General features: G+C 43.5%; 1 protein-coding gene across 1 annotated transcript in view; it reads left to right on the top strand.

Moving 5' to 3' along the window:
* Positions 1–320: 320 nt before the first annotated feature.
* Positions 321–12811, top strand: part of UNC13B (unc-13 homolog B) — a 354074-nt gene continuing 341583 nt past the window's right edge. The window contains exon 1 of the mRNA XM_029913862.1: positions 321–514. Coding sequence (XP_029769722.1) covers positions 493–514 — 22 coding nt within the window. The 5' untranslated portion in view covers positions 321–492. The remainder of the gene's footprint in view (positions 515–12811) is intronic.

Here is a 12811-nt window from a genome sequence, read left to right as displayed (position 1 = left end):
GCTGAGGGCGGGGCTGGGTTAGGGGTGTTCTCGGGGGGGTGGCAGGGATACGGCCGTTGCCCGGGGGGCGGGGCTGGGTTAGGGGTGTTCTCGGGGGGGCGGGGCTGGGGCGGTGTCAGGGCGGGGCTGGGATACGGCCGTTGCCCGGGGGGCGGGGCGAGCCCCAGGTGGGAGGGGGCGACTCACCTGTCCCAGCCCCGCCCCCTCGGGCCGGGATTGGCCGCGGCGCTGCCCTGTGGAGCCGGCGATTGTCCCCGCGGCCCCGGGCGGCCCCTCCCCCGGGTCATGGCGCCGCCGTCCGCCCGGCCCCGCTCCGCGCCTTGACTCGCCGCGCCGCGCCCGGGCCGGAGGGGAGGCGGCGCTGCGGACGGTCCGGTGCCGCCGTGCCCGGGCAGGGGCATGAGGAGAGCGCGGGGAGCGGCGGCAGCGGGCGGCCTCGCGGGGGTGAGCTGAGGCGGGCACGGCTGAGGGGAGCCGCGCGGGGCCCGCGCCATGTCCCTGCTCTGCGTGCGAGGTGAGTCCGGCCCCGCCGCCCCCTGCCCCCGCCGCGCTCTGTCCCGGCTCGCGGAGCTGCCCCGCTCGGGGCCCCTCAGTGCTCAGCCCCCGCCCCGCGCACCTCAGCCCCCCGGTCCCGTGTCGCTCCGGGGGGCTGTTCCGGCCGGGGCGCTGCCTCACCTGCGCGCTCCGCCGGTGGGACACGCTCCAGGCTGGGCCCGGCGGGAGCGGCCCCAGCGACCTGCCCCGGCAGCCCGGGGAGGGGAGCTCGGGTTCCGATCTGCTCGGAGCAGCTCCAGGCGGCCCAGGAACGTCCCTCGGAGCGGGGAGTAGTTCGCGGGGTGCGGGGGTGAAGTTCTCATTGCACAGTTCCGCTCCCAGAGCTGTCCTAGGAGCCCACGTTCATGGGGGGCCTCTGACTTCAACGGGTTCCCTAACGTGCACGGCGCTGTGCGTGTAACTAAAACTAAGCATTTGAACCCGGCCAGGGCAAACTATACCCAACGCTTAAAACAACCACAAAACTCGTGTGTCAAGCCTGTGGTGTAGGGATCGTGCCTCCTTTTGTCTGTACAGCACCTCAGCACTGTTCTGGACAGTAGTGGAAGCTATTATGAATAACAGATTGAGATAATCAGTCATTAATTAGCGAGCTCTCCTTGGCAGCTGGTTTCAAAGGGGTCTCTATCTATATGCTGAATGTTCCAGTTTAAAACCAGTCTCTGAACTGGCACTTCCAGTGATTATGTAACACATTGATTCTTTTTTGTAGCTATTCTTTCACTGAGTGGTGTGTGATGTTTTTATACAGTGAAGTTTGCTCTGCTGGTGCTGCTTAGTCTTGGGGATGGTGTGCTTGGTGATTCTTATTTGCATAGGAACAGTTTTCTATCTTGGTAATAATGAGCCATTGTTTTTTAGTTGTGGTTGTACTTTGCAGTATGCCTCCCTCTCTTTTGAATTACTTTCTAAACACTGGCTACTTGTACCGAACTCTGTCCACGTAGGACAGAACAGAAATGCAGAAAAGTGTTTGGCTCACCAGTGTGTTACTTTTGATTGAAGGTACATCTGGTCAGGAGAGGAGCATGTTACTTCCACAGTGTTTAAAATAAACATAAGATGAAACTATAAAATGTTACAGGATTGAATATACTCTGGTTAAAACAAGGAAATTTAGAGTGAATGCTGACACTGCCCTGAAATCTTTAGTATTTCTAGGGCCACATCAGTGTCATATCTAAGCACAGTTCAAAGCATGTCACAAACATTGAGCTACTGTGAAGATTAATTGGTTAAAGAGGTAGAAAACAAACAATTTCCCCCTATGTTATAGAAGGAAAAACAGAGGCAGAGGGGTGAAATTCTCTTGTCAAGACTTCAAAGAGAGCCCCTGTATGTTGGGATTAGAGTTTAGGACTTCGTGATTCCCAGTCATTAGTTTAAAGTATTGGAAAATAGCTCTCACAAATCACCTTATTGTGCCTAGGTAACGAAGCACAGATGGCTCAGTTCTGCTAAATTGATAGGAAATATACCAACCTTGAAATAAGGGAAAGATGATTGTCACTCTTAACTCTGGATTTCCTTGTTGCTGTTCCTTTGTGTCAACATCTGACATCATTTTATTAAATAGCTTTTTCATTTAATTTCCTTGTGGCAGTAATTGGAGTAATAAAAACTAAAATAAACAACAAAAATCTATATGAGTAGCAATAATCATTGTGATAATAGCTCAGCAATAATGAACTCGGACACACCTATCTCCATGCACCCTGTTACTTCTGCTTAAAGGAAGACAAACCTTGGTTGGCCTCACAATTCATTCTAAATGTAAAATTCATCTGAATTTGGGTTTCTGAGCTCAATAACTTGCTTGCTTCCTTAGCTGGTAGCAGTATAAGGTGGTGTTCTCATGCCTTGTGAAAGAAGCACTCTGTATGCATGTAATCAACTACCTTTTTGCTGAAGGAGTCCCAGAGAGGTGCCAAAATATTCATATTTTGTATGTGGCAATTTTGTGCAATCTTATCAGACCCTTTGATTCATATGCTGTGCAAGACACTATTGACGGGGTGTTTGATCCTTATGTAAATAGAGCATGATAGCTCTCCTATGATCTTTCATTGTGGCAATATTAGATATGAAAATTAGGTGTTAAATTTGGCTTCACATGTCTCTCACGAAAATATTCAGAAAACACAAACCTCTAAATTTGATCTCTGAACCAGTTTTTTTTTTTTTTTAAATCTTTCTGAATGTTAATGCAGTATTTAAAACTGAAGGGTTCCCTTATGCTCTAATAAATTTGTTAGTCTCTAAGGTGCCACAAGTACTCCTGTTCTTTTTCCAGTAATTTAAGGAAGGGTGGAGGTGGCATGGAAAGTAAAGCCCCAGTCCTCCATACATTTATGGACATGCTTAACTAAATGTTTGAAGGGTGAAGGTCTTAAACTGTCTAAATACAAAGGCCATCATGACCCCAGATCATTTAAAGATAATGGAAGCTTTGAGGATATGAAAATATTAGAGATGCGCCATAGGAAATGGGAGTGGGAGAGGGCGGCCCTCACTATATTGGAGCAAACCCTTGAAGCAGAAAAAAATATTTTAGTTGCTTTTTATATTTCAGCTCGGTGCACATTAAAACAGTATTAATATTAACCATTGAAAAACAGGATTAATTCTGAGGACTCGTTGCTGTCATTAACTTCAATTCTGCTGCTGTAATACAGCATACATAGTTCGCTGTAATGAATGAGTAGTATTTTTTTTTCCGAATTGCCTATTAAAAAATTGACAACTGTTAGGCTGCTAGCATGCTGTGACTACTACCTATAACCAGTATTGTCTCAGTGTTTCTGTGTGCTCCCCCGTCTGCCTGTCTCCATCTGTTGTCTCTTCATGGCAGCAACTGTCTTTTTGTTCTGTTTTTGTACAGCACCTCGCACATTAATGGGGTCCTAAGATCACCCATTAGTCATCACCATGTTACATCATAGCTGTTGTCTCATATTAAATTGTAATTTTTCACTCTGAGGGTGGATTACACAGTTTATCAGATTTTCAGGTCCGGCTTTTAATTTCTTCTTCTGTTGGGACAAAAAATTCCCTAGTGATACCATCTACCAGGATTTCCACTCTTGGGTCTTGCCTTCCTAGCAAAAGGTTGGTGGAACTGTCACAGCTCTTAGCATTTTGAATGGTGGGCAGTGATAGTAGGCAGTATGTGAGCCAGGCTGCCTGCTGTACATTGCAGGCCATCCCTTGCAGGTTATAAATATTGGTATCCAAAAATTCTAGCTAATTCCGTCGTCATAGTTGGCAAAGGAGCTCCCACTACGCTGTGCTCCTATCACTCCAACTGTTCGTTGGATGATATCCTTTCTGTGTGTCCATTCTATCCCGTTTTTGAAGCCCATTTAAATTGTGAGGCCCTTGGTGTCATGCTCTGGAATATAGCTTTGTTAGTGTTTTGAAGCACCACATTGGTGGTGATCCTCTGATGCATAACTTGTTCAGGTTTCTTTTGCAGGAAAGTCTTCTAAAGAGAACTAAGTCTATAATGGTCACTTTTGTGGTGCTTACCTAGAATTCAACCATGATGTGCCAGGGTGTGAAACGTTTGCCTATGTCACCTCAGGTACTACAGTCATAGGGTGCACCTAGGAGCCCTTCCTGAGGCACATCAAGAAAGAACCTGCAAAGCTGGCTCTGGGGAACATCAAAAGATAAGCCCTTGAAGCGGAAGCCTGGGTTGGCCTATCCAACTTTTTGTCCCATGGCTCCAGTTTGCTAAGCAATGCTATTAACAAAAGGACCACGTCTAAATGGATGTCTGGTTGTCGTTTACATTGTTATGGCCTGTTTGGCTGGAAACTAGAAGGCTGTGTCAAGGCTCATTTGGTCCGAGCCAAGGCTGCCACCTCTGCCTGTCTTGGATGACTCCATTGTATCCAGGTACAGCTGCAACATGGTATGGCAAAGTGACTCACCAGCAGCGTTGTGGGTTTTTTTTTCTCTGTAGTACTGCTGATCAGGTCTGCTGGTGGTCCCCTTTTGCTTTGTGACTCAGCCCTCTGGTTGGGTCACCTTTGGGCACAACCCCTTTTGGGTAATCCAGTAGATGCAGGACCTCAGACTAGGTCTACGGGCCTGGATGAGGGCTAATAGTTCTCCTGGCCCCTTGTGTTTGGGGTCTTCCTGGTGAGGCTGTAGGGGAACACAGTCCCTCCCGCTACCCTGGATTCCTGTTAGGGAAGCCATTTGTCTGGTTATAAATGGAACAGTCCTCTTTTTGGGTGGCCTGTCTGTCCCTATCTGGCACCGAGACAAAACTGGTCGTGATTTTTTATGATCTTGGATGAGAAGTATTGTAATGAAGAGTGTGCCGCTCTGCCCCCGTCCTGACCTTGCACACACCGTGCGTGCGAGGTCAGGCTGGTAGTAGTGGGGTGGGGTGCTCTTCAAAACAGGGACAGTACTTGGTCCTGCTAGTGATTGCAGGGGACTGGACTCGATGACCTTTCAAGGTCCCTTCCAGTTCTACGAGATAGGTATATCTCCATATATTATATTATATTTCTATATGATACATCCCTTCCTCTTCTCATTGTTGGTATTGGCCTTATACTACTGCCCATTGGGATGATATTGGAATTATTATTTATCCAGGATGATATTACCAATTTAACCATAAATTCCTTTTAAATCCAAAGGCTAGATGGTATTTATATAATTGCTAAACATGCCTAAAAAGCCTAAATAATAAGCAAATTACTACATCCAAATAGTAACAAAACATTTATAAGGATTTGATCAAGATACTTACAAACAGGCTAGATCCCTATTGGTCAGTTCCAGTGTGGTCAGGCTGTTAATACCAATGTACCCTTTAAAAGTTTACTTTTTTATACCCTTTAACAAACAAGTGATATCATTGCCAATTATCAGACCACAGCTAAGGCCAAATGAAGCAGTTTCTTATGTAGCCAATTTACTGCATGTGGTAACCATGTTTTATTTCTATTACTTCAGCCCCAACCGTAAATAAGAGGACACTGATATTTTGAAGCATCACTAGAAGTTTAAAACAACTCTTTTTTGTTTTGTTTTGATCTCACTTTTTTTGGTCACATGGCTTGGGCCTATTGCTCATGCAGATATCCCAACTCAATTTGAAACCATAGTTCACTTAACTGTAATGTGGGCCTGCATTTCTACAGACATCCTTTGAGCTTCAAGAATGAGATCCTCACAGTTGATCTCTGCAGACTTGTGAGGATACTTCTACATCAGATACATTCACTTGGCATTCAGGTTAATCTTCACAACCATAGAGGTTAGAAAGTTAATTTACTTTGGAAAGTAAAGCTTACATTCAATAGCTATTGATTGTATTGGCCTCAACAGCCACCAGGGAAAACTTCCTATTTGCCAAGTAGATGAAGAGATATTAGTGGAAGCTCTGACCTTGGTGGGTTCCTAGTAACTTTACTTCAAAGTTCAGGAATGCTGTTCTTATCACTGTGTAGCTTGATATGTTCATTCATTGCCTCCTCTTCCTGCACACTCCCAGGAGAAAAATGAAAGCCTTCTTGATTTGGTGGTGTTAGAGGTGTTACTTTCCCTCTATCCCTTTAAAGGAAAAGTTTCTAGAAGGAGCTGAGGTACTGGCAAATGGAAATTGCAGACAGGGGTTTGCACTCTGCTATAGTACCTCACAGGGTAAAATATCAGAGAGCTCTCTGCCTATGTTGTACTGGAATGACAGATCCAAAACTGGGGATCTGATAAGGTGAAAGCTTCAAGAACTGTTGCAGATAAGGGATTTCCTTTATACTGGCATTCACTAACACTTATTGGAGGGTCCCAGTACTTATAAACAAAACTTCTAGTTTTTGTGGAACTGCTCTTGTATGTAAAAGATAAGGTGGGGGCAGAGAGTATATCTTCCAATGTGTTTGTACTGTGATCCTTCTTGGGTGCTATCATGAAGTGAATAATAAATAAATGCTGAAATTGGTATATGTTCATTTAATTCCTTGACAATTGCATCATATCCCAGGTATGTAACAAAACAAAACGTGCAGTATGACTTCACATACTATGTCTGAGAATGCTGGCACGTCAAAGAAAACGTCAGTATACTCTTGTTCAGCACCAGCAGCAAACATGGGAGATAGGTGAAGTCCTGATACACAAATACCACTGATAGTTGGCATTAGAGACACTGTGATTAGACATGATTAGCATGCCACAATATGAGCGTGGTGGGTGAAAGGAGATGTATATCAAATTGCCAAATTATGTTGAAACAGAAGTAGTCAACATTCATGGATTGAAGTAAGGAGAGTGTTGGGGACAACTTCCTGGCACAACACCACCCCTGCCCAGTGCCCCCCTGCCCACAGCCTCACCACAACTGCCCAGCACCCTCCCACTCCCTAGTGCCAAAGCACAATTGGAGTTGCAGCTAGCAAGGGCTGTGAAGGGTAACAAGAAGGGTTTCTACAAGAAGAAAGTCAGGGAAAGTGTGGGACCCTTACTGAATGGGGGGAGGCAATCTAGTGACAGATGATTTGGAAAAAGCTGAAGTACTCAATGCTTTTTTTGCCTTGGTCTTCACAGACAAGGTCAGCTCCTAGAGTGCTGCATTGGGCAGCACAGTATGGGGAGGAGGTGAGCAGCCCTCAGTGGTGAAAGAACAGGTCAAGGACTATTTAGAAAAGCTGGACGTGCACAAGTCCACGGGGCCGGATTGAATGCCTCAGAGGGTGCTGAGGGAGTTGGCTGGTGTGATTGCAGAGCCATTGGCCATTATCTTTGAAAACTCGTGGTGATTGGGGGAGGTCCCGGACGATTGGAAAAAGGCAAATATAGTGCCCATCTTGAAAAAAGGGAAGAAGGAGAATCCGGGGAACTACAGGCCAGTCAGCCTTACCTCAGTCCCTGGAAAAGTCATGCATTAGGTCCTCAAGGAATCCATTTTGAACCACTTGGAGGAGAGGAAGGTGATCAGGAACAGTCAACATGATTCACCAAAGACAAGTCACGACTGACCAACCTGATTGCCTTCTATAATGAGATAACTGGCTCTGTGGATACGGGGAAAGCAGAAGATATGATATACCTTGACTTTAGCAAAGCTTTTGATATGGATTTCCCACAGTATTCTTGCCAGCAAGTTAAAAAAGCATGGATTGTATGAGTGGACTATAAGGTAGATAGAAAGCTGGCTAGATCGTCGGGCTCAACGGGTAGTGATCAATGGCTCGATGTCTAGTTGGCAGCTGGTATCAAGTGGGGTGCCCCAGGGGTTGGTCCTAGGGCTGGTTTTGTTCAACATCTTCATTAATGATTTGGATGATGGGATGGATTGCACCCTCAGCAAGTTTGTGGATGACACTAAGCTGGAGGGAGAGGTAGATACGCTGGAGGGTAGGGATAGGGTCCAGAGTGACCTAGACAAATTGGAGGATTGGGCCAAAAGAAATCTGATGAGGTTCAACAAGGACAAGTGCGGAGTCCTGCACTTAGGATGGAAGAATCCCATGCACTGCTACAGGCTGGGGACCGACTGGCTAAGCAGCAGTTCTGCAGAAAAGGACTTGGGGATTACAGTGGATGAGAAGCTGGATAGGAGTCAGCAGTGTGCCCTTGTTGCCAAGAAGGCTAACAGCATATTGGGCTGCATTAGTAGGAGCATTGCCAGCAGATCGAGGGACGTGATTATTCCCCTCTATTCGGCACTGGTGAGGCCACATGTGGAGTATTGTGTCCAGTTTTGGGCCTCCCACTACAGAAAGGATGTGAACAAATTGGAGAGAGTCCAGTGGAGGGCAATGGAAATGATTAGGGTGCTGGGGTACATGACTTATGAGGAGAGGCTGAGGGAACTGGGCTTGTTTAGTCTGCAGAAGAGAAGAGTGAGGGAGGATTTGATATCCGCCTTCAATTACCTGAAGGGGGGTTCCAAAGAGGATGGAGCTAGGCTGTTCAAAGTGGTGGCAGATGACAGAACAAGGAGCAATGGTCTCAAGTTGCAAGGGGTGGGGGGTCTAGGCTGGATATTGGGAAAAACTATTTCACTACGAGGGTGGTGAAGCACTGGAATGGGTTACCTAGGGAGATGGTGGAATCTCCATCCTTGGAGGTTTTTAAGGCCTGGCTTGACAAAGCCCTGGCTGGGATGATTTAGTTGGCGTTGGTCCTGCTTTGAGCAGGGGGTTGGACTAGATACCTCCTGAGGTCTCTTCCAACCCTAATCTTCTATGAATCTAAGGGAGGAACTATATAAGGGGTGTGTTTAGACCACTTAACCATAGAAGTGGAACAGCAAATACTTAGGAGAAAGATACCAATAATGTCAAAACTAAATCAGAGTTATTGGAGGCTTTAATTACTTTCAAAACTAAGTTTCTTGCATAGGTATTGGAACTAGGGGTGCTGTGTTGAAGTGGTTTCCATCATATTTAGAATTTGAAAAAATTGTTTGAAGTATTAGCTGGAATTGGGATAGGAGAAGGCAGGAAGGAAACTGAATGCTAGAATCCGAAATACTGCCATTTTACTGCAACTTGAAAAAAGATGTTTTGAAAAGCCATGTAACTGAAAAAAGGAGGCAATTTCAAGAGCAGACGAATGTTAACTGTCAAACATAGACTGGAGAGACACACGATAGGTAGGATAAAGGAAAAAGGAAGCAAACCAGGTCCAGTAACCCAAGGGAGGAAATAAAATGGCAATGGGAGGTGAGTGAGGGAGGTGTCTAAAAAGGCCGACATTTTGAAGTGTTATTTTTGCTTGTTGTTTACCTCAGTGAAAAGGAAAATGTCTGAGCAAACCTTGTGCAGGAAGCAATAGGATTAGTAAATAATAGTTGGAGAGGTCAGACGCAAGTAGTTTAAAAAAAAAAAAAAAAAAATGGGGAAAAAATATTAAAAAAACAAAAAAAAAAAAAAATAAGGGTGGAAAAAAATTACCTTAAGTTTAAAAAAAAAAAAAAAAAACAAAAAAACCCTCCTCAAGGCAACTTCAGAGTATCTGGAAATAATCTTTAATTAACGATGATTCACCCTTGATGGGATTTTTAGTGTAAAAAAAAAAAAAAAAAAATTGTCATACTTTTTGTCTGATTCTACTAAACTCCCTTGCCCTCCCTGGATCTTGCTTTTCCGACCTTTCAATCCCCAATCTTGGCTATCCGCAATACTGTAATTTAAAGTCCTCTTCTTGTGCTCTGACTACAGCTGCATCCCCTCCAACACAACCCTTGAAATCCCTTTAGTTACTTACTATCTTTCACTATATCACATCTTGGCTTCTATCTATCATTTCAAAATGTGGCATAATTTCCCCTTACCTAAATTAGGGTGTTTTCTCTCTGTATAGTCTTCCTAATCCTCCTACCCTATGTGTTGTGCTGGTTTGTGCTGCCTCCCACTTCCAGGGTGAATTAACCTTCTATCTCTTGTCTACCCAGTTCCCTCCCCATATCTTGCAAATATTTCCTTAAAACTCACTTCCTCTCCTCTATCTTTCCTACACTGCTCTGCATCAGAACTGTTGCTTTGTATATGATATTAAAAATCTTCAGATAGGGACTTTATCTTGTTTGTGTGTGTTCTGTGAAGTATGTATATTTTGCTGCTTAGAAGGGAGAGACTAAAAAGTCTCTCAGCTGGTGAGATTTCCATTTATATCAAAATTGGCTAGGGGTATTGGAGTATCTTACTCATTTTTGTTTTTGTACTGTACAATATTAGCAAAAGTTAGTACATTAATGCTTTTATGTCTGTACACCTATTAGAACCCCATTTGAAAATTCTGATGATGGAAGCAAGCATTGAAAAAATGGAAATGGATCCTTTTTAATTTTGCAGGGCCGTTCACTCTGTTAAATCCCTTCTTGAAGTAATATGGGGTTTGCTTTCAGTTAAGAGTAGAATTTAGATGCTCTTTCTCTCTCCTGTCATATACCAAAATCCTTCATTGTGATGCTTGGCCGTAGCTGCTTCTATAGCCCATTAGCAAGCTTTTCAAAATAGGCAGAATGAGGTCAGTAGTAACCTGTGTTCCATTTCAAGGGCTGAATCCCGCACTTGCAGTTTTTGCTGGCTTGGGAGTGAAGGTCTCTAATTTGGGTCTCCTACTTAACATGTTTGTAATTAACGCTTTTAGCACTAGCTTGTTTGAACAGATATTTTATTTTGAAGATACTCATAGAATAAATACTGCAATTTTTCTTTCTTGTGCTGATCATAAGGAAATAACAGTTGGACTCTAAAAGCATTGACAGAAGCACAATGTAATTGAGACAAATAGGTGTATGAAAGCATAGCATCTGACAAAGTTGCTAGTGTCCCTCTTACATGTCTCTCATCTTGAGGGAGGTCACATATTAGTCCTAAAATTACCCATTTTCCTACTCTTATTGGGAATTATCTACATAGGAAATAAATAATAATGAAACTAAGGTATAGAAAGTCCTTACATAAAGGACCAAATCCCACATTATTTCAAGTTTCCTGTCACACAAATGTATCTGATATTTGGACCTTGGCTAGTTGGGTTCTGGTGCTAGAATGACTTTGAAAATAACTTTTAAAGTGTCAACTATTTTATTTCTTTCCTTAACAGAACAAAAGGAGAGTACTAACAGTTACAAATTGAATCTGGCTTCTGATACACTTTAGCTACAGGAAGTACAAAAAGATGATATATTTATACATGTTTTAGGATGGCTAATCTCTGTCAGGCCACTTTCACTCTTTTTGTTATCTAATAACATCACATTGGGGGTATGGTCCTAACTCTTCCATAGCGGAGTATGTCCTTTATCCTTTGACACTTTGACTTTCTTTTAGTAGGATGAAGGGAGAAAAGATCATTAATCCTGTATTTTGCAGTGTTATATCCCTGAACCAGTGTAATACTATGTACCTTCCTGTTACTGGCTGCTATAACTAGGTGCCTGTTTAAATGCCCTTAGCTGGGACTTACGGAAACCATTTGTATTAAAACATGTTGTGTATATTACACACTCTGTTTAACTCAGGATTATAATCTGATTTTTTCTGCAAGCTATAAATTCCCTGTTCTGATTTGGTTTAAAAAAAATGGCATAAAAGTTTGTCATGTGAAATCTAGGCAAAATAAGCGCTATCCTTTTACGTATATGAACATTCCTCGGGGTGATGTTATGCTAGTACCTACAATGCATTGAAGAGGGTGATAGTTTTGGGGTGTGTTTCATGCTGCTTGTGACCTTTAATATCCTTTTGTAATAGAGTACAAATGAACAAAAGTAACAGGATATTAGGAAAAAGATGTAAATCAAATGTGCTAGAGTGAAAACTACTTTAATCATCCAAATTGAAGCTGCCTTGATTTCCTCAGCTTTTCCTCTTCAAGAATGAACGGATCTGAGCTAAGGCCATGTATATGGGGTCCTAGCTCCGTCACTAAACTTCTCCTTCAGTTGGATGGGCTCAGTCAAGGAGTCCTGTCCTCTATTTTTGATTTTCTATAGTTAAGCACAGCAGAGAAGCAGAAGCAGGGCAAGCTTCATTCCAATAGAGTAAATGGCAAAAACTGAGTGTGTGAGCCCAATACCCTGCTTTTCTACTCTCTCTTGAATTAGACAGGAAAGTAAGGAAGAAAATGGAAACAAAGGAGAAAAAACAAACTCCAGAACCTTACTACGCTACTTGCCACTTTGTTATGGTGTGGATTCAGACCTCCTGTCCCAGGGAGTAACCTGTTCTCTCCATTTAAGAATTCATAGATTCCAAGGCCAGAAGGGACCATAAGCTCATGTACTCTGACTTCCTGTATTTCACCCAGTTCCCTTTGTATTGAGCCAATCACTTGTGTTTGGCTAAAGCATATCTTCCAGAAAGGAAGCCAGTCTTGATTTGAAGACCTTAAGAGATGGTGAATCCACCACTTCCCCTGGAAGTTTGTACCAGTGGTTGATCACACTCACTGTTACAAATGCATGCCTTATTTCTAATTTGAATATGCCTGGCTTCAGTGTCAACTTCCAGCCCTTGGTTCTTGTTTATGCTTTCTCCACTAAAGAGCCTTTTTGTTTCAGGTATAGTCTCCCCTGAACGTACTTATACACTAATCAAGTCATCTGTTAATTGAGTTTTTGATAAGATAAATAGATTAAGCTCTTTAAATATCTTACTGTAAGGCATTTTTTTAGCCCTCAAATAATCTTTCTTTTCTGTGCCCTCTCCAGTTTTTAATATCTTTTTAAAAATGTGGACACCAGAACTGGACACTATTCCAATATTGGCCTCACCAA

This window comes from Terrapene carolina, unplaced genomic scaffold (genome assembly GCF_002925995.2).
Source record: "Terrapene carolina triunguis isolate 2854851 unplaced genomic scaffold, T_m_triunguis-2.0 Scaffold998, whole genome shotgun sequence".
In the NCBI taxonomy this organism is placed as follows: Eukaryota; Metazoa; Chordata; order Testudines; family Emydidae; genus Terrapene; species Terrapene triunguis.
This window is presented reverse-complemented; position numbering and strand designations above follow the sequence as displayed.